The 23324-nt window shown below is 35.2% G+C and overlaps 1 protein-coding gene across 1 annotated transcript in view; it reads left to right on the forward strand.

The window, feature by feature from the left end:
- The window catches only part of WDR49 (WD repeat domain 49), a 181140-nt gene that overhangs the window by 15981 nt on the left and 141835 nt on the right, over positions 1 to 23324 (forward strand). Inside the window, 3 exon segments of the mRNA XM_011944625.1 lie at positions 10715 to 11155; positions 17281 to 17457; positions 18321 to 18495. Of these exon segments, the coding sequence (XP_011800015.1) occupies positions 10715 to 11155; positions 17281 to 17457; positions 18321 to 18495 (793 nt within the window).

A 23324-nucleotide genomic window follows, 5' to 3' on the forward strand; every position in this document is an offset into this window, starting at 1 on the left:
ATTAGTAACCAGCACACCTAGTCTCTACACTGAAGTGTATGTATTTGAAGAGCATTGATCTTGTCGTCTTGTTCAAAGTAATTGGTAAAGAGGAAGTCAAACTGTTGCTGTTTGCTGATGATATGACTCTGTACCCAGAAAACACTAAAGACTACTCCAAAAAGCTCCTGGTACTGATAAAATAATTCAGTAAAGTTTCCAGATACAAAATTAATGTACACACATCAGTAGCTCTCCTATATACCAACAGCAACCAAGCTGAGAATCAAATCATGAACTTAACTCCTTTTGCAATAGCTGCAAAAGAAAAAATAAAATACTTAGGAATATGCCTAACCAAGGAGGTGAGGTGAAAGACTCCTACGAGGAAAATTACAAAACACTGGTGAAATAAATCATAGATGATACAAACAAATAGAAACGCATCCAGTGCTCATGGATGGATAGAAGTAACATTGTGAAAATGACCATAAGCAATCTGCAAATTCAAAGCAATTCCTATCAAAACACCACCATCATTCTTCACAAAACTATGAAAAACAATCCTAAAATTAATATGGAATCAAAAAAGAGCCCACATGGCCAAAGTAAGACTGAACAAAAGAACAAATCTGGAGGCATCACGTTACCTGATTTCAAACTATACTTTATGGCCATAGTCACCAAAACAGCATGGTACTGGTATAAAAGTAGGCACATAGACCAACAGAACAGAATAGAGAACCCAGAAATAAAGCCAAATACTTACAGCCAACTGATTTTCAACTAAGCAAACAAAAACATAAAGTCGGGAAAGAGCACCCTATTCAACAAATGGTGCTGGGGTAATTGGCAAGTCACATGTAGGAGAATGAAACTGCATTCTCATGTCTCATCTTATACAAAAATCAACTCAAGAGGGATCAAGAACTTAAATCTAATACCTGAAACTATAAAAATTCTAGAACATAACGTTGGAAAAACCATTCTAGACGTTGGTTTAGGCAAGGATTTCATGACCAAGAACCCAAAAGCAAATGCAATAAAAACAAAGATAAATAGCTGGGACATAATTAAACTAAAGAACTTTTGCACAACAAAAGGAACAGTCAGCAGAGTAAACAGACAACTCACAGGGTGGTAGAAAATCTTCACACTCTATACACCTGACAAAGGGCTAATGTCCAGAATCTACAATGAACTCAAACAAATTAGCAAGAAAAAAAGAAACAGTCCCATCAAAAAGTGAGCTAAGGACATGAATAGACAATTCTCAAAAGAAGATATACAAATGGCCAACAAACATATGAAAAAGTGCTCAGCATTACTAATGATCAGGGAAATGCAAATCAAAACCACAATGTGATACCACCTTACTCCTGCAAGTATGACCATAATAAAAAATCAAAAACTAATACATGTTGGCATGGATGTAGTGAAGAGGGGACACTTATACATTGCTGGTGGTAATGAAAAACTAGTACAACCACTATGAAAAACAGTGTGGAGATTCTTTAAAGAACTAAAAGTAGAACTGGCATTTGATCCAGCAATCCCACTACCGGGTATCTACCCAGAGGAAAAGAAGGCGTTTTACCAAAACGATATTGCCCAAGCATGTTTACAGCAGCACAATTTGAAATTGTGAAAATGTGGAAGCCACCCAAATGCCCATCAATTAACAAGTGTATATTACACACAATTAACAAGTGTATATACACACACACACACAATAGAATACTACTAAACCATAAAAAGGAATGAATTAATGATATTTGCAGCAACCTGAATTTAACTGGAGGCTATTATTCTAAGTGAAGTAACTCAGGAATAGAAAACCAAACATCGTATTTCTCACTCACAAGTGGAAGCTAAGCTATGAGGATGCAAAGGCATAAGAATGATATAATGGACTTGGGGGACTCAGGGAAAAAGAGTGGGAAGGGGTTGAGGAATAAAAGACTATAAATTGGGTTCAGTGTATATTGCTTGGGTGGTGGGTGCACCAAAATCTCACAAATCACCACTAAAAACTTACTCATGTAACCAAATACCACCTCTTTCCCAAAAACCTATGGAAATAAAAAAATTTTAAAAAATTTGGTGATGAGTACTTACAATACTGTTTGGCATGGAACCGACACTTAATAAACATCTGTTGACTGAACAAATAAGTATACTTATGCTGTGCTGCTTTATATGGTATACATCTTTAATATATATTTATTAAGGAATAAATCAATGGGTGGAAGGATGGATGGACGTATTTCTCCCAGTGGCTTACAACTTATCATTTGACATTGATTTTCAGTTTCTGGAAACAAATACTCACCAATGACTTAAGGGCAGTAAACCTTGGGTCAGTGAAATGCTAACCCACTGACAACCTTTGACAGAGGAGAAAATACCCAGACCAAGTTGGATTGTGCTTTCTCAATAATGTTGAACTGGGGCTTTTGTCTTGGCCAAGTTCTTATTTGCAGAGTAGGAGAAAATAAAGTATTTCTTTCCTCATTTCATTATGAAATATGCTATTGGAAAGAGGAGACAAAAATATAAACAACATTTCTAAGGGTTGGCAGATTCTGAAAGATAAAATGTCTGCTTTAGAAATATCTTTTTCCTCCAGAAAGTAAGTAATATTTAGGCTTATTTAATAGAACTATACTTTAGCAACCAATCGATAAGTCTTAAGAAGAATAATACCCCACCTTTATGAGGGTCTTGAGTACAGGCAACCTCCTACTTTGTTGATGGGAATGTAAATGGATTCAACCTTTTAGAAGAGGATTTGGCAAAATATATTTAAAAAACTTTCAGGACATGTAAATTCTTTGATTCAGTAATTATGCTTCTAGAGAATTTCCCTTAGGAAATAATTGGACAGCTTAGCAATGATGTGTATGTAGGAATATACATATGTTGCTGGGTTGTTTATATAAAATTGTAAAGCTTTGGGAACGACTGAAATTTTTAATAATGGGATTATAAATAATTGTATGTCTTTGCTATAAAATATTGTGCAATCATTAAAAATAGTACTTAGTAATAAAGGCCAATGTATATTATAAGAGGCATAGCTTTATGGTATGATATAAGTGGAAAAAGCAACATAGAAAGATATGTATGTATATCATGATGCTATTTTGTAAATAATAAGTAGTCATTTCTGTTTCTGCCTAGAAATAAATCTGAAAGGCTGATGGCACTATAAATGATTTTAATTTTTAACTTATCTTCATTTTCTATAATACACGTGGATTCTTTTGTGCAAAAAAGAAACATTTGTAAAAGAATGTTGGCACACTCAAGTTGCCAATGGCACATGATCTCTTCTTAATGGCAAAAATGCCTGTCAAGTATCAAGGTTTTTTTTTTTAAAGTTTTGCACTTATGGTTAGAGCTTACTTTTCATATAAATTATGGTTAAATCCAAATCTTATAAAGCTCAGAGTTGAAGGAAATTGTAGAGTTTATGCTTTTTCTCAATAGACAGGCAGCTCACTAGAACTGACTGTAACTGCAAAATATGCTTTTTAGGCAAAAGGAAATGATTTTCAGAATATTCTTTGAAAAGAATTCAGGAAGACAGGAACATTTTCAAAAGGTCTAAAGTTGTGTCTAGTGATATAATCAGCTGGACATTCTGAGTATATTAGCTTTCTGGCTCTTGCCCACAACAAATGTAGACAATTTAATAACTGGTTATTTTCTTAGTAGTTAAATACTTATAGCAAAATAAATGTACAAACATTGTACTAGGTAGAGCTGAATGAGATTATGTTTTCTAATGGCTCATACTTTTCACCTTTATTAGAAGAGGAGTTCTAACAGAGGCATGAGCACTAATTATTACCTCAAAAAGACCCTATAGATAATATAGATTAATAAAAATCAAAGGACATATCTTTAAAACACTATTAAGTAGTTTTTATTTGAAAGCCTATATTTGAATGGGAGCACATTGTTTATTGGAATAATAAAGATTTTATTAAAGCCATAGTAATTAACCTTTTCATTGAAGGAAATGAGAATTATTTTATGCTCTATGTTTTATAATGAAGTAAAATTTCCTAAATTCCTAATATTTCCCTATCTATATTAAGTGTATACTTGTGAATTCATCCTATTGTAGATGCGTCAGCAATAATTAATGCTTGAATAGAGTTGTCTAATGTAAAGAAGATGGCTGTCATACAGATTATCTTTTTGGTACTTCATGCAAACCCTGAGAGAGGTCATGACTGGCTTAAGGGCATACAAATGTTATGTGTCAAATCCAGGTATAAAGCCCAGACATTAACTAAATTAGCACTAATTTGAAAATGTGTGTCTGTGTATCCATGTGTATGTATATCCCTAAAGACAGCTCAATGGTAAATTATTTCGCCACTCAGTATTGAATCTAATGCAAACTAAGAGTTTGTAGCAACTAAATGATGCTCTATGCAAGTTCCTTTTTAGATTGAAAAGTTATCTTTGCTTTCTTTCTGTGGAATTACTTTCCGCCAGTAAGTCCAGGATGGGGGTATTTGGCTCACAGAGCAGCACTACGAGCAGCTAAAGACAAGACAGAAGCTGGGATTACTCACATGGATGAAATGTCGCTCTTGTATATGTGAAAGAGCCATGGTTCTGGGAAGAGGTAAACTTTACTTTCACCAGGCTCACTTAGGACAGTTTTATATTTGTGCCTTTGAGGAAGAGCAACTGAAACAGTGTGTATGGTTGTTTCTTTTTAAGACAAAAATTAGTATCTGCTGCTATGATGATAACAGTCATAGAAGCAGAGAGTTTCAGACCATTCTGCTGGTACGGTCTCCTGCACCTATTCTCTGGGCCCCTAAGAAATCTTTAAGAACTATCTGGTTAGCAACTAGCCACCCTGGTAGAGATCACTAATATTAGTAATTATGAACGTCTCCAAAGCCTTACACACACACACACACACACACACACACACGAGTTTGGCTAAATTCTCAGAAAACCATCATTGCTGACATGATGACTCAATTTATAATTCTTCTATTCCCCAAACCCTTTAGCAGGGCATTAACATTTATTGAATATAAATGTGCTATATATACATTAAATTATCCCATGTGCTATACGTACATTAAATTTTGAATAGATCTTCATAACAGCACTAGGAATTCATTATTATTATTCCTACTTAGAGGTGCCATAACTGGGGCTAAGACTTAGAGCTCCACCTTCTTCACTGCCACACGATTTCCCAACCACAGTGTATGATATATATAGTATGAAAACATGAATGAATTAATTCTAGTCCCAGAGGGTGGGAGTCACTGATTAAACAAGAATTATGTGGTAAAAGTTAATGCATTTGTGCTTTTAAGCTTGTATAAAAGATCAGTTACCTTAATTGTACATTTAACTAATTTATTCAAGTTGGCATATGATAGAATTAATAAACAACATATTAATCAAAGCATCATGCTTCTTCAAAAAAGTTAGGATTTTTTAGTAAAAATAAACTACTAGATTTTAACTGAAGGTATGGCTAAAACATGGTTTCATTTTCAAACTTAACAAGCTAATGGGTGAACAATGGATAACAGAACTGCCAGCGACATCATACAATTGTACTTTCTGGGCCAAATTTCATAACCTAGCCATATTTCTTGTCTCTTTCCCCAGTGGATATTGGCATTATCAATGTGCAGAAAAGTATGTAGTTGATTGCTTATATTACTTTGAGAAAGAAAATTTGTCATTTACAATTTGTTTCTAATTCTACATTCTTAAATGCAAAGAAGAAATTGTTTTGATATTTGTCAGAGTAGTTTCTTATTTTCAGAAATAAAAAGTAAACTACCAGCTTATAGGAAGAAAATACACTGAGATCCTGCTTTTAAATGTTGTTTTATTGATGAGACAATCTAAGAGATTGATTGATGCCATTATGTAATAGTTTAAAAATCAACATTGCCTTAGTTTTCAGAAATAGTTTGCAGTTTTGACACAGATGGAGCACTTTTAAGACCAGGTTTCTTTCTCTACCCTTAAAATCTGGGTCCCTCAAAAATGTCCAGCTATCTAAACATTTTAGCCTAAAAATAACTGAAAAAAGATACAAATAATTAACTCCTGGCTGGTTCAAAGGGCTTGATATCAATTATTTCTCAGAAAGTTATTTTAATTAGTTAAGTGCCTGGACTAACCTCCATTAAACTAACCTCTATTATTTCAGCTAATCTTCATAACAATTTTCTTGCAACTGATACTGCTTTACCTGCTTTACAGATGGGAAACTAGCAGCGAAGTACCTTGCCAGTAGTTCTCACAATCTCTGGTGGAACCAGGCTTAAACTTACATTAGTTTGACCTGCTCCACAATATGCTGCCTCTAGTGCTTCTTCCAGGCCTGACTTTGGCTCTGACATGGTGGGAAAAGTTTATTCTGTCATAATGAATCTCACTGAACTAAACAGCCCATCAATGTTAAGCTAAATACTTGTTTGAAATACAGTTAATCTTCATTATTTGTGAATTTTATACTTGAAAATTTGCCTACTTCCTAAAATTGATTAATCCCCAAATCAATACTCGTGGCACTTTAATGGTCTCTCCCAGACATGTGCAGAGTGGCAAAAAATTTGAGTCTCCCAATGTGTACATTCCAAGCGGAGATCAAACAAGGCAACACTCTGCTTTCTTGTTCCAGCTCTCATATTGTAAGCAAGCATCCTTTTTAACATCTCTCTCTCTCTCTCTTTTTTTTTTACCATATGGCAATTTCTTTTTTCTTTTTTTTCTTTATTATACTTTAAGTTCTAGGGTACATGTACACCTCGTGCAGGTTTGATATGTAGGTATACATGTGCCATGTTGGTGTGCTGCACCCATCAACTCATCATTTACATTAAGTATTTCTCCTAATTCTATCCCTCCCCCAGTCCCCCACCCCCCGACAGGCCCCAGTATGTGATGTTCCTCGCCCTGTGTCCAAGGGATCTCATTGTTTTCAACACCTCTTTAGTGCCACGGTTTTCACATGTTGTGCTTATTGTTGGGGATTTCACTCTTTAAAATGGCCCCCAAGTGTGGTGGTGGAGTGCTGGCTAGTGTTCCTAAGCGTGAGAAGGCTGAGATATGTCTTACCGAGAAAATATATGTGTTAGCTTCATTCAGGCACAAGTTATGATGCTGTTGGCTATGAATTTGATTGTGATTAATTAACAATATATTAAATAACATGTCTTTCAACAGAAACACACATAAACAAAATTACGTAGTGAGCAGTTGTACAGAGGCTTGCAGAAACTTAACCCTGTGTTTCCCCTAGGAGCAATGGTTCAGTATCTGCTAATTTAGTGTTCTCAGAGACTTTACAGAATATAGCTACGAACAGCAAAAATCAATTGCACGTGGCTTCACTGTTCTTTGTAATGGCATATGTATAGAAGTTAACTTATTGCCCTTTCATTAAAGTTTCACCATGGGGTAATTTTACTGGCTTCATTAAGCACTCTTCAGGGATTCACCCAATTTTCATCAACCACTTGACAGGCACACCTTGGAGATAGTGCAGATTTGGTTCCAGACCACTGCAATAAAGTGGGTATCAGGATAAAGTGAGTCACACACATTTCTTTGTTTCCTAGAGCAAATAAAAGATATATTTAAACTATACTGTGGGGTATTAAATGTCCCGTAGCACATATCTAAAAAACTGTACATATCTTAATTAAAAAATACTTTATTGCTAAAAAAAATTAGCAATCATCTGAGCCTTTGGCGAGAGGTAATGTTCTTGTTGGTGGAGGGCCTCAATGTTGATGTCTGCTGACTGATCAGGGTGGTGGTTACTGAAGGTTGAGATGGCTATGGCAATTTCGTAAAGAAGATAACAGTGACGTTTGCCACATCGATGGATTCTTCCTTTCATGAAAGATTTCTCTGTAGCATGAGATGCTATTTCACAGTGTTTTGCTCACAACAGAATTTCTTTCAAAATTGAAGCCAGTACTCTCAAAACTTGCCACTGCTTTATCAACTAAGTTTATTTAATAGTCTACATCTTTGTTGTCATTCAGCAATGTTTATGGAATCTTCACCAGGAATAGATTCCATCTCAAGAAACAAATTTCTTTGCTCATCTATAAGAAACAACTCCACATCCATTCGAGTCTGATCATGAGATTGCAGCAATTCAGTCACATCGTCAGGTTCCACTTCTAATTGGAGTTCTCTTGTCATTTCTACCACATCCGCAGTTAACTTTCTTCATCTAAGTTTTGAACCCCTCAAAGCCTTCCATGACAGTTGGAATCAGCTTTTTTCCAAACTCCTGTTAATTTTGACATTTTGACCTCCTCCCATGAATTATGAATATTCTTAATGGCATCTAAAATTATGCCATTCTAGTGAATCCTTTCCAAAAGGTTTTTAATTTATTTTGCTCACATCCACCAGAGGAATCACTGTCTATGGCAGCTATACCCTACACAACATCAGAATTGAAAGTTGAAATTATTTCTTAATCTATGGGCTGCAGAATGTACATTGTGTCAGCAGGCATGAAAACAATATTAAACCCCTTGTATATCTCTGTTGGAGCTCTCGAGCCACCAGGGACATGGTGGAGCAGTACCCTTTTAAAAGGAATATTTTTTCAAAGCAGTATGTCTTAGCAGTGGGCTTCAGTGAACCGTGCTGTATATTCAGTAAACCATGTATATTCAATAAACCATGCTGTAAACGGAGTGCTGTAATGCAGGCTTTGTTGTTTCGCTTATAGAGCACAGAAACAGGGTCTTTTTCTGTTGGCCAGGCTGGAGTGCAGTGGCGCAATCATGGCTCACTGCAGCCTCTACTTCCCAGGCTTGAGTGATACCCCTACCTCAGTCTCCCAAGTAACTAAGACTATAGGCTCATGTCACCATGCCCAACTCATTTTTTTATTTTTTATAGAGATGGAGTCTCACTATGTTGCTCAGTCTTTTCTCAAACTCCTGGGCTCAAGCAATCCTCTCCTTCAGTCTCTCAAAATTCTGGGATTATAGGCATGAGCCACTGTGCCCAGTCAGATTTAGCATAAATCTTAAGGCCTCAGAGATTTTTGGGAATAAAAATGAGCGTTGGTTTCAGCTTAAACTCACCAGTTAACATCAACCCCTAACAAGAGAGTCATTCTGTCATTTGAAGCTTTGAAGCCAAGCATGACTTTTTCTCTCTAGCTATGAAAGTCCTAAATGGCATCTTCTTCCAAATAAGGCTGTTTCATTTACATTGAAAATGTATTGTTTAGTGTAGCCACCTTCATCAGTTACCTTAGCTAGAGATTCTGAATAACTTGCTGCAGCTTCCACATCAGCAGTTTCTGCTTCATGTTGACTTTTATGTTGTGGAGATGACTTCTTTCCTTCAAACCTCATGAATCAACCTCTGCTAGCTTTCACCTTTTCATCTGCAACTTCCTTACCTCTCTCTGCCTTCATAGAATTAAGGAAAATTAGGGCCTTGCTCTGTATTAGGTTTTGGCTTAAAGGAATGTTGTGCCTGGTTTGCTCTTCTATCCAGACCACTAAAACTTTCTTCAAAGCAGCAATAAGGCTGTTTAACTTTTTTGTCATTCTCGTGTTCAAAGGAATAGCACTTTTCCTTCAAGAACTTTTCCTTTACATTCACAACTTGGCTGTTTTGTGCAAGAGGCCTAGTTTTCAGCCTCGCTCATCTTTTGACATGCATTCCCCATTAAGCCTAATCATTTTTAGCTTTTGATTTAAAGTGAGAGATGTAAAACTCTGACTTTACTTAAACATTTGGAGGCTCTTATAGGGTTATTAATTGGCTTAATTTCAGTATTTTTGTGTCTGAAAAAATAGGAAGGCCCAAGGAAAGGGAAAGGGAAAGCGGAATGACTGGTTGGTGCAGCAATCAGAACATACACAACACTTTTGAATTAAGTTTGCTGCCTTGTATGGGTGTGGTTCATGCTACCGCAAAACAATTACAGTAGTAACATCAAAGATTACGGATCACAGATATATGTGCATAACAGATATAATACTACTACTAATACAATTTTAAATATTGTAAGAATTATCAAAATGTGACACAGGGATATGAAGTAGGCATGCTATTGAAAAAAATGGCACTGATAGACTTGCAAGGTTGCCACAAACCTTCAATTTGTAAAAATCACAGTATCAGCAAAGTACAATAAAGCGAAGTGCAACAAAAGGAGATATATCTGTATTAATTTCCTGTTGCTGCTGTAACTAATTACCAAAAACCATGACTTAAAACACACAAATATATTAAGATACAGTTCTGGAGTTCAGAAACCCCAAAGGGATTTTACAGGGATAAAATCAAGTTGTCAGGATTGCCTTTCTTCTGCAGACTCTAGGGGAGAAACCTTTCCTTGCCTTTTCTAGCTTGAATAGAGATAACCAAATTCTTTGGCTCACAGCCTCACATCACTCCATGCTTCTGTCATCACATCTTCTCCTGCCTTACTCTTCCCGATATAAGGACTGTCGTGATTGACTTTTTGTGACTGAGAATGTCAACTTCTAGTCCTGTCAGTTACTTGGTCCCCAGCTTAAGTTCACTTGAGTATATTACTGGCATCAAGCAAAAGACATTTTTCTTTTCATGTTGGCAGAATTGCTGATTAAATTCACCTTTGTGGGTAGCACAGTGCTCTTGAGCATATGATGCTTTCACTGTTGTCTCACTATTGTTTTTGGATTCCCGTTTCTAGTCGCCAGAGCCAAGGAAAATCATTTGTATGTCCAGAGAAGACTTTACACAGAAGATGACGGAGATTGTTGGTTGGGGCACGAAGGAAGAATATGGGGAGCTCTTTGACAAAGTGGATGTGGCCCAAGACGGCTTCATTAATTGGGACAAGCTGACTTCCTTTATACTGCTAGAGCTTTACGAGCAAGATGAACGAGCAAAGGCAACTGTGGTGCCTCAGTGGAAGGACCTGGAATTCCTCCCACTAAAACACAAGGACAACATTCAAAAAGTAATTTTCTTAAAAAGTTCAAGTCATTATCTGACGATTAGTAAAGAAGGTTTATTAGCAATCTGGGGAGAGAATTTAAAGCTGCAAGAAACATTCCCCATCACTTCAGATGCCACCAAGCTCAAACACCTGTGGGTGACAAGCCTGGTTTCTCTGGAAAATGTAAACAAGGTACAGACTCTTTATAAAAAAATGTACTGCTTGTAAAAAAGGAAAAAGTTTTGGGGTGGGGCTCCTGGCTAGCAGTAACAGAAAGCTATATTACTCTTGGTGGCTTTCTCCTGACCTGGAGGGAGAACAGGTAGTGCCAACAGAACTACATGATTTCCCAAGCTGTTCTCTTGGGTGCCTTGTAATGACACTGTGGCTGATGGCTCAGATTCCTGGCTCTGTCTTCAATGAGGCCATGCTTCATTATTAGCTTATAAGAACTTTACTCCTGTATAGTTTACAGCAGGATGGTGGATCTATATGTAGAGCTGAGAGGCTATTACTGTGCATGGCAGGATTCAATGCAATTAAGGAGAACTGCTTATCTAATTTTGGTCACTGTACTAGTCAGTGTCTTCATTCTAATAGATAGGGCCTACTCGGTCTAAACATCTTCATATACCTATACCTCTCAGAAAGATAACATACTGTGAGTAAAATAATTTTGACAGGGAAGGTTGGAGCTTGAAGAATCCACATGTTAATATTTTATATTAAGCAGAAGGTAGATTTTACTATGAAAATTTTCAAGTGCATGCACAAGCAGAGAGAATAGTATCAGAAACCTGATGTACTCAGTATTCACTCAATAATTTTCAATTCACAGCTAATCTTGTTTCATCTATACCTCCCCCTTAAGATCCAAAACATCGTATTATTTTATCTGTAAATATTTCTGTATTTCTAAAAGATGTCTCTATTTTAGCATAGCCAAAATACCACTATCACACTTAATATCCATAGCAATATGTTCTTAATACCATGAAATATCCAGTCATGTACATATTTTCCTGATTGTCTTATCAATAGTTTGTTTCAATGAAGATCTGAATAAGGTCCAAATATTGTGAATGGTTAATATGTCTCTTTTGATATACATGCTTTTCTTTTTTCTTGCTTTTTTTTTTTTTTTTGCAAATTTTGGCTGTTGCTGTTGATGTTTTTGTTAAAGAAACCAAAGTTTGTCCTTTAGAATTTTCCACAGTCTGGATTTCACAGATTGTGTCTACATGGTGTTGTTTAATATGTCCAGCCATTCTGTGATGTTTCTAGTGAATTGGTAGTCAAGTGTAAAGCCTTGTGTAGTTTTAGAGTGGTTAGTTTGTTTAGAACAGATGGCTATGTGTTCTTCAGCCAGTAGGTATGAAATACCTGGTTCTTCCTCTTCTTGAGATGTTAGCAGTTATTGCTGACTATTCCTAAATCCATGAATTTTTTTAGGAGTCACAAGATGATATTCTAATTTCACAATTTCCTTTTCCTTTAAGCTAGAATACCTCTATAAAAAAGAAATAATCCCATTAATTGTTTAATCATCATGTGGTACAAATTAAAGGCAGAATAAATGCCTAATTTTTCACGTTTATTTGCCAGTTTTCCAAATAATTAGCTGGTTTTCTAATATTGTCTAAAAATAAACAATGAGTACTATTATTATTATTATCAGTATAATTGAAAAATCATGGGTTTAAAATTTTTGATTCGTTTTAATCTACTGAGTTGTTCTCCCATACCAGAAATTGCACCCTCTTTAGAGAGTGGGAACAATGCAGGTCAGCTTCTGAGTCTTTTTATAATCCTGACAGCACTTGAAAGCTTCTTTGTTTCCTGGTATGACAAAATGTTCTAGAATCATCTTGTATATTTCCTATGCCAGACCTAAAATCAGCGTTTCTCCAAAAAGGCAAGTTATTTTTAGTGGGAAAATGTATGCTCTATTGTTTGGAACCATAAATCATTCTCATCCTCAGTAACTTCCTATGCCCTGATCTATTCATCCTCTCAAAATCACCATGGAGTAGTTATTATTCCCACTTTACAAATGAGAGACTGAGCAAAGAGAAGTTGTATAATTTACCCTCAGTCACAAAGGAGGTAATCAGGGTTGCGAAGACTTGTAAACTGAGGCAGGCCAACTTTAGACCTGTGCTTCAGTCTTTGCTGCCTCCATAGTGGCTGCTGACATGAGATCCAATTCCTTTTTGCTAAGTATCTGGTGCTAATATTTAACTTGTATGAATTAAAAGATATAGTCCAGATGATTTTTTTATATCTGTGTGCAGTGTGCTGTTATTATTATATGATATTTCTGTTGCACTGTTTCTTCTTTTCAGCACTGAACTAAAATCTTAGTCTTTCTTTTGTGCTTACTCAATATAGAATCTTAAAGAATGTTGCTTTTATTCTTTTTGAAACAGATTTATTGAAATATAATTATACAAAATACACTGCACATATGAAACTGTCCCAAGCTGATAGATTTTTAACGCATACATGACCTGTGAAAAATCAACAGTATGAAGAAGACAATGAACGTATTAATCACCCTCAGAAATTTCCTTGCAGTGTTTTGTAACTCCCCTCATCCCTTTTTTGTTAAGCAAGCACTGATCTGCTTTTGGTCACTATAGATTAATTTGGATTTTCTAGAGTTTTGTATAATTGGCACCATACTGTGTGTACTCCTTTTTTTCTTTTTTCTTTTTCAACATGGCATTACTATTTTGAGAATTATCCATGTTTTGAGGTATACTACTAGTTTTTATTGCTCTGCAGCATTCCATTTTGTGGATATGGCCTCACAAACATTTGGTATGATCAGTTATTTTCTCTCTTAATTTTAGCCATTTTAAAAGGCCTGCATTTAGATCTTATTGTGGCTTTAATTTATATTTACCTAGTGACTAATGATGTTAAGCATATTTTCACGTGCTGGTTTGCTACCTGTATATCTTCTTTTGTAAAATGTCCATCCAAATCTTTTCCAATTTTTTATTAAGGTTGTTATCTTATTATTGAGTTTTGAGAGTTTTTATATATCCTGGGTAGATAGATTTATCAGATGGATACTTTGCAAAACCTGCATCTCAGTTTTTACATTCTCTTAACATTGCCTTTGGTAATTTCATTTTTAGATTGTTCATTGTATAGAAATACAATAGATTTTTCAAAAATGATAATATATTCTGCATCTTTATGAAGTCATGTGTTAGTTCTGTAGTGTTTTTGAGCATTTCTAAAATTTCCTATATATAATATCATGTTATCTCCAAATAGATATAGAGTTCTAGTTTAACTTCCTCCTTTTCAATATTGATATTTTAAAATTTCATTTTCTTGCTTGATTTATCTGGCTAGAAACTCCATACCATATCAAATAGAAGTGGTGAGAGTGAACATCCTTGTCTTGTTTCTGATCTTATGGGGAATATATGTATTTTTTCACCAATATGTGTGATGTCAGCTGTAGGATTTTTGTTGTTGTTGTTGTTGTTGTACATGCTGTTTATGAGGTTGAAGAAATTCTCTTCTATTCCTGGTTCGTTGAGTGTTTTTATCATGAAAATGTGTTGGATTTTGTCAAATGCATTGTTTGCATCTACTGAGATTACCATATAGCTTTTGTCTTTTATTCTATTAATATGATGTATTACACTGATTGATTTTTGTATGTTAAACAAACCTTGCTTTCCTGGGATAAATATTACTTTGCTATGATATGTAAACTTTTTTGTATGTTGCTAAATTCTCTTTGCTAGTATTTAGTTCAGTATACATTTTACATTTACATTAAGAGGTATAGATCTACAGTGTTCTATTCTTGTGATGTCTTTCTCTAGTTTCAGTATTAGGGTAATCCTGGCCTGATAAAATGATATGGGAGGTGTTACCTTCACTGTAATTTTTTGGAAGAATTTGAGAAGTATTGGTATTATTTTCCTTGAAACGTTTGGTAGAATTTATCAGTGAAGCCATCTAGTTGAGGATTTTCTTTGTGACACTTTTTTTGGCTATTAATTTAATCTTTCATTCATCATAGTTCTGTTGATATTTTCTGTCTTATTGAGTTGGTTTACATAGTTTTTGTTTCCTGAAATTTATGCATTTCATAAATGTTAACTAATTTCTTGGTATATAATAATTTTATTATCTTACTAATGCTTTTTTATTTCTGCAACGTTGATGATACTGTCCACTCTTTTATTTCTGATTTTAATAATTTATATCATCTCTTTTTTTCTTTTTTTTTTTTGAGATGGAGTCTCACGCTATCTCCCAGGCTGGAGTGCAGTGGCACGATCTCTGCTTACTGCAAGCTCTGCCTCCCAGGTTCACGCCATTCTCCTGTCTCAACCTCCTGAGCAGCTGGGACTACAGGCACCCACCACCATGCCTGGCTAATTTTTTGTGTTTTTAGTAGAGATGGGGTTTCACCGTGTTAGCCAGGATGGTCTCGATCTCCTGACCTCGTGATCCACCCGTCTCAGCCTCCCAAAGTGCTGGGATTGCAGGCGTGAGTCATCGCACCCAGCCTATCATCTCTTTTTTTCTTGGTTAGTCTAGCTAAAGTTTTGCCAATTTTGTTTATCTTTTCAAAGAACTAATTTGATTTCATTGTTTTTCTCTATTGCTTTTATATTCTCTATTTGCTTTATTTCTGCACTAATTTTATTTTTTTCTTCCTTCTGCTGGCTTTGGATTTAGGTTGCTCTTCTTTTTCTGGTTTCTTAAGATGGAAAGTTAGGTTATTGATTTCAGATTGTTTTTAGATTGATGTTTGCAAATATAAATTTTACTCTAGACATTGCTTTTACTCTATTCCATAAGTTTTTTGTATGTTGTGTTTTTGTTTTCATTCATCTGAATGTATTTTTTTCATGTCTTTTGTGATTTCTTCTTTGACCCATTGGTTACTTAGAAGTGTGTTGTTTTATTTCCATGTAGCTGTGAATTTCCCAAATTTTGTTTGGTTGAATGACACTTCTAATTTCATTCCATTGTGTTTGGAGAATATAATTTATATAATTTCTAATCTTTTATATTTATTGAGATTTGCTTTATCACCTAATATATGGTCTACCCTGGAAAATGTGCCATGTGCAGTTGAGAAGAAATGCATCCTGCTGAGGTTGGAATGGTGTGTTCTTTAGACATACCTTAGATCTAGTTGGTTTATAGTGTTTGTCAAGTCTTCATTTTCTTGCTGATCTTCAGCTCAATTGTTCTATCTGTTATTGAAAGTAGAGTATTGAAATCTCCAACTGTTATTGTTGAAATGCCTACTCTGTCTTCAATAATTTTAGTTTTCGCTTCATGTGTTATGGGGCTGTACTGTTAGAAAAATGGCAGATGTAAATCTTACCTTTTCAGTAATTATATCAATGGACTAACCACTCCAATTAAAGAGCAAAGATTGGCAGAATGGTGATTTTAATAATTTATGCATGTTTCTTAAAATTTTCTATTTGATGAGACATCATTCCCATTTCTTTCTCTCTCTCTCTCTCTCTTTCCTTCTTTCTTTCTTTCTTTTTTAAAGATGGGAGTCTCGCTACATTGTCCAGGCTGTTCTTGAACTCCTGGCCTCAAGCAATCCTCCTGTGTTGGCCTCTCAAAGTGATGAGATTACAGGCATGAGCCATCACACCCAGCCACATACTTTCCTTTACTTCTTTAGACCTTGTTTTCTTCAGTTGTTTGAATATGTATATATATATATGTGTGTGTGTGTGTGTGTGTGTGTGTGTGTGTGTGTATGTTGAATTGAAGTCTTTCTCTAGTAAATCCAATGTGTGAATCTCCACAGGGACATTTTCTATTGACTTATTTTTATGTTGTTAAATATTTTCCCCTTTCTAATATAGCCTTTAGGGTTTTCTCTGACTTCGGATAAAGCTACTTATAGAGTCTGTATCAAATGATTTCCATGAAAGTCTCTATTTGCATCATAAAACATGGTTTGTAAAGTTTCTGGTATGACTGTATAATGCCACATCTTTGTGCCTTAGTTCTCCTATGTGATTAGAGGTCTAGTCTCCCATGGATGGGGATGTTGGTGAGCGTGTGGAATAGGGATAGGAAATAAAGCATGTTCAAATGCCTCTAATAGGAAAAGTTTCTTCTTGGCTAGATTCCACAGTTAGGATAAAGTACATTTGTGCCACTGTTCTTTGATTCTGTAATACTGTTAAGGATCCTCAGAGAACAAAGTCTGATTTGGCAATTAGAGTGGCATGTCTGCTTTGCATATTAATTTTGCTAAATCCATCAGAATTACTTTCTGATTTTCTACTCTACTACTTTAGATAGCAGTGGCTTTTACAAGTAAAGAGATTTGTTTCTATGATCTGCTATCCAAAGAAGAATTTGCTTGCCAGTACAAACTCCAAGGCCTGAAAGGAACACCAATTTGCATGGATTATTGGTATGATCCTCTTGATGCCAATGAATCAATTCTTTCTTTTGGGGATATAACTGGAAAGGTAAGTGAGGGTAGATTAAGATTGAATACTATGGATTTAATCATCAAACTGTAGTTTAAAATAGAAATTAAAATGCAATGAGTGTGACCTCCAAATTTAATTACATTATGGCTTATATGCACATTGGACATGGAAGAGATGGATTAGGTCACAGTTTGTCTTCTTGCTTACAAAAACAAATCTTAATTGTGTGTGTGGGTTTGTTTGTTTTTTGGTCTGTCTATAGTCTCGCTTTTCTCATTTAGTAAAAAAGATCTTCCTAACCTTTTTCACCATAGGATGCTTAATTTATTAGATCCCAATATGAATAAATGTTTAATATTAAATGATTACATTTATCCCTCAAAATGCTTTCAAATTTATTGTTCTGGTTTTCCTACATAGAGTATTGGGTTTCTCAGTACCAATTTCCTAGCAAGTGCCCATTGTCTGTATCATATAACAAAAAGATTAGAGATGGCAGCTCTGAAACCTAGATACTGGATACAAATATTTCTGTCTTCCTATCAAATTTCACCCGACCTATGAAAAATTATTACTTACTGAATGAAACTAGAATATGTCTGTGACCTCTGAAGTAGGCTAATTTAAACAATTTCCTTTTGTAATTGTGAAAGCTTTTCATTCTTACTATTTTAACGACAAATGTGTCTTAAAGACAAGTAAAAGACTGCCCTTTGGTAATTGTGTCACCAAACTAATAATTGTTCTGTTTTTTAGTATAACAGCCTGCATCCTTTAAATAATATTGAAGAAATTCTTATTAAATTAAGAGCTATTCCTTATTAAACTGAAATAACATAGAATCTTCTTGCAACAATTATCCTGTCCATGACTGTTGTTCTTTCAATGTCTCCATCAAGGTTCAAGCAATTGCTTTCACAGCAGCCTTGATTTCCCTGTTTGAACGGCCTGCTAGTGCATGTGAAGATGGAGAAGCCACCATGACCATTAACTGGGCAGAGCTGCTCTCTGGATGTCACAAATGTTGCCATATATTAGAGCATAAACTTCATCAAGGAGACTGGGTCAGGCAAGGTATTGAATTTGAACAGTAATGAAAGTAAATGGTCACCTCTGACTTGCACATTTATATTATTTGATGAAAATGCTTCACACAAAACGTTTAAGTCTAGAAACCAATAATTGGTTCTCTGGAGGTTGTGGCCTGCACTCTACTATAACTTGAATGCTGGCAGGGATTCTTTCTTTTTTTTTTCCTTCTGAATTTATGCCTCATACAATTAATTCAGGTGACCAATGTGCTCAAGAAATCTTAAGAGAAAGGAAAACATTGTCATATAGTTCATTTAGCTTCAACTCAACTCTGATCCTAGCTAATCTCATCTAGTTACATTCAGGGTTGTTTAATAAAAGAAATTAACAAGTTCCCTCAAGACCATTCCTTTGTTTTCTTTATGTTCTCATGGGAAGCATATTAGTTTGACTGCCTTTAAAATGCAATCGTCTTAATTTTCTTTCCTTTTCTTGATGTAATGACCGAATTTCTCTAATCTAGAGTACTTGAGTGGCAGTTCTTTGTGTAATAAGACTATGTTATAAAATCAGCGTCTATAGAAAACCAGAACTTTCTTAAAACCTAGTCACCAATGAATTAGTTTCATAAAATATCTTAATTTTATCTGATGGCTCAAGATTCAAATGTGCAATATCTGCACTAATATTTCTTTGTTTAAATACTAAGGAGTATGATAATTTTCTCACTTCTAAATTGCTGCATTAAAGAATGCCCACTGAAAAGAATGAAAATTAACCATCTCATTGACTTTAATGAAATTTGATGAGATTAATGTTATTGGTCTATTCCTAATACAGTTTGAAGAAGAGACAGTCAACATGGATCCAACTGTTGGCTTTTATGGTAATTTCACCCTCTTTGGGTTTCAGAAGGTTGAAACTAATTCTTTAATGTATGCTCACAGTAATAATTTCCTATGTGAGGAACTATGTGCTCTGCATTTTTTTATTTGATATAAATCATACCATGCCTTTAGTACTTTCTATACATTTTAAAATTCTGGCATGATATTAATTGCAGGAAAAACAAAAGATGACAGTTTTTGGTCATCTGCTAAGTGTGATGGGCAGAAAATTACGTGTTAAGTTTTCATAACATGAAAATGAGAATCAGAGTATTAAAAATATCCAGAATGGAGCTATCTCAACTTCTTCTGAAAAACATTATATTTTTTTAATTTGTATTCATATTCATTTGTTCTTTAGATACATATGCCAAAGACTAGATTATAATAATAAAGTGATAGTTCTTGAAATTTACTCCCAGTAGGTTCTCTGAAATTTAATGTATTATTTGAGTCAATAATCTTAAATTAATATGAGTAAATACAGAGAAGCCTATAGAAAGCTGTCTTAGAAAGGGTTGGACAGATAACAAGTAAGGCTTTTAAACTGTTATTGTCTTTTCCAATTATGCATTATATCTATATACTCTCATGGTTAGGAAGAGAATGGGAAAGCTCTCACTGCAGACTCTGCCTCAATTTTATTTAAGGTTCTCAAAAAATCAACCATACCAATGAAGTAACCTATCAGTGAGCATTTGTCTCTTAAGTTATAGGACAAGGATTGTTCTCTAGGTCAATGCTGATTTGCTACTTATCATGTGTCCATCATAGCATTCTGATCTTTGATTCCCTCCTCTACTGACAAACGAATATGGGAATTTAGTTTAGTATTAGCAGTGGAGATTCACGTTTATGACCTAAGGAATCCAATTTCACAGTCTGGCGTCAAATCACTGCAAAGTAGGAATTGGCTACAGAGAAGTTTTACGTATATATAAAGAACTATGTATGTAATACAAATTAGATATATATGTATATACACACACACATACATACATATATAGTTAAGAATCTTTGCTATCTTATTCATATTACATATTTCTCAGTTCTTTGAATAAAAAATTCATTATAATCAAGTAGATAATTTTTGGGACAACAACAGGAACACACACAAACACATTTACTTTAAACAGTTTATTTGAATTATGGACTTGAGTGTCAATCAATCAACAATTATTTATTGATCTTTTGTGTGTCTTAAAATGGTCTTTGGCATTTGAGACTATAGAAGAAAGATTATTTATAGACTCAACCCTCAGAAAACTTAATAACTGAAAGAAATAGAAACTAATACAAGTCACCTTATTAGAACATTGTTCAGTGGTAATGAAAATTAACTACTAAACCTTATAAACAAGATTTTGACTCCTAGAGTAGTTCTTAAGCTGACAAGCCATAAGAAAAAGCCTTAAGGATTAGTGGTGGTACTTGAAGGATGGATGAGGGAGAGAAAAAGAAAACATGGGCAACATGAGCAAAAGTAGACAAGCAGGCACAATGATGACAGAAGGAGAGGTAGGCATGAATAGATCAGATACTGAATATTAGGGAAATAGAAACAAATAGGTCTAATAAGGTTCCAAATGGGAACATAAGGTTGGAAGATATGGGTCGTGAAACATTGAAGGCTTTTGAGGAAACTTGGACAGACCCAATGCAGACAGCATTTAGGAAAAGTTTACTTGGTAGTTTGTTCAGCATGGATTGGAGGAGAAAGAAACTGCAATCAGACTGGCTAGTTAGAAAGTTTTTGATCATCAGAAAATGGAAATGATCAAGAAAGGACAGAAACAGGCAGCTCTCTGAAGCAACCGTCTTCAGGATTTGAGGTCTAAAAATGTGGAATGATAAACCATCTTAGGATGTCTTATAGAACTTTCCACTTCTAGCTAGGGAACTTTTTATTTGAAGATTACAGATCCCCACCTGGCCCAGTGCACAGACTCTTCACAGCTCATCTTCTCCTCCTCCGGAGGATTCTTCATTCTGAGATACCCCTGATTCTGCAAACAAAGACGAGTCTTTCTTTTAAAAAATGTTTTTAAAGTTTCTTTTGTTTGTTTGTTTGAGATGGACTCTCACTCATTGTGTCGCCCAGGCTGGAGTTCAGTGGTCCGATCTTGGCTCACTGCAATCTCTGCCTCCCAGGTTCAGTGATTCTCGTGCCTCAGCCTCCCAAGTAGCTGGGATTACAGGCATGTGCCATCACACCCGGTTAATTTTTATATTTTTTGTAGAGATGGGGTTTCACTGTGTTGACCAGGCTGGTCTCGAACTCCTGACCTCAAGTAATCCACCCATCTGGGCCTCCCAAAGTGCTGGGATTATAGGTGTCAGCCACCATGTCTGGCCTACCACAGAAGAGTCTTTCTTGCCAACGTTTTTCCTGAAACGTCCTTTATTTTTTGCCACTTCACCTTACATCAAACTCTTTATTTTGCCTCTTCCTCTGTCTAATTCAGATGGACTCTTCATTGCATTATTTGCAAGGTTCTCAATTTTGGCATTACTCCTGAATTCTTCTTCAAAATCTTGCTTTGCAATGCTGCCCACCTCGTGAACCAAACCTACCAATTTCTGTACCCACGTTAGAATTTGGGTACTGCCTCTTACCTTCCCAAGCCTAGAAGGAAATTTGAATGCCCCACATGAAAATTACATTTACGTATAAATGGAAATTAAAACATCCTTCTTGGGGCAAGCACTATATTGTTCATTCACCTTAGTATCTACTATAACACATAATACAATGTTTTGTAAGATTTTCTCTTTATCGCTGATTTTAAGCCATTTGATTATGATGTACCTTAGTTTTTCTTGGGGTGTGTGTATATATGTGTATGTGTTTATACTGGTTAAAATGCATTAAAATGCTTGGATTTGTGGATCTGTAGTTTTCATTAAACTTGGAAAATTTTCTATTGTTATTTTTTCAAAATTTTCTTTCTTCTCTCTCTCTTTTTTCTCTAGGACTCCAATTATTTGCCTTTCCAGAATTCTGTCCCATATTTTCTAGCTGCCTCATGGTCCTCTAACTCTAATCTTTGTTTCTCCAACTCTGGAGATTGCTAGGCTCTGTGTGGTTTCCTGCTCTGTGTGCTGATAGTTTGGAAATTTCTTCCAAGAAAGTCAGAGCAATTGTAGGGCCCACTTCATTTGTTTCTCTTCCTTCAGGGTTCACAGTTCTCCTTTGCCTACTGTCAAAATCTGAAAATATTGTTGCTAATATTTGTCCAGTTTTCCAGTTGTTTATGGTGAGAGATTAAATTCAGTCCTTGTTATGCCATCATGGCTGGAAGCAGAAATCCAGCACAATGCTTTTTAAATAGTGAATATACAATAAATATTTGTCGATCAGCTAGTCTCTCTTTTGTTGAGATCTTTCAGTCACCTTAACACCCTTTACCAGCTGCAAGGATAGGAACTTCTATGTGATATTCACCCAAAAAACATTTGCTAGGTAATTACTATGTAATAGGCACCATACTAAGCACTAGCATATTTCAGCTGAATTCTGTTATCTAGATCCATCCCAAGAAACTTAACTTCTAGCATCCGACTAAGAAGATTTTTAAATAATCTCTTCAAGGTTTGTTTATTATCATGTTCACTTTGAAGCACTCAAAACTAAGTAGCCAGTCAGTAACACTTAACAAAGTATCCTTCTGCACATGGTATTGTGTACTAGGAGCTCTGTGATAATTATTGTAGGGAACAATGGATAATTTATTTATCAAAGGGTGCTGGAGTGAGTGTCTTGTTGAGATCGGTTAAGGGCAGAGAAGAACTGGAAGCTTATCTATTGGTGCTGAGAAACTGAGTTGTATTTTAATATTAGTGTATGCCGGAATGAACTATCTGAAGTCCTGTGAAAGCATTATATTAATTTTCCTCTTCCTTTTTTCTTTTTTAAAGAATTTCACTTGTGTCTCTAATTAATAATTCCTATTAGTTTCCTCCATGGGATTTTATGTGTTGATT

Source organism: Colobus angolensis, unplaced genomic scaffold (genome assembly GCF_000951035.1).
Source record: "Colobus angolensis palliatus isolate OR3802 unplaced genomic scaffold, Cang.pa_1.0 Scaffold234, whole genome shotgun sequence".
NCBI lineage: Eukaryota > Metazoa > Chordata > Mammalia > Primates > Cercopithecidae > Colobus > Colobus angolensis.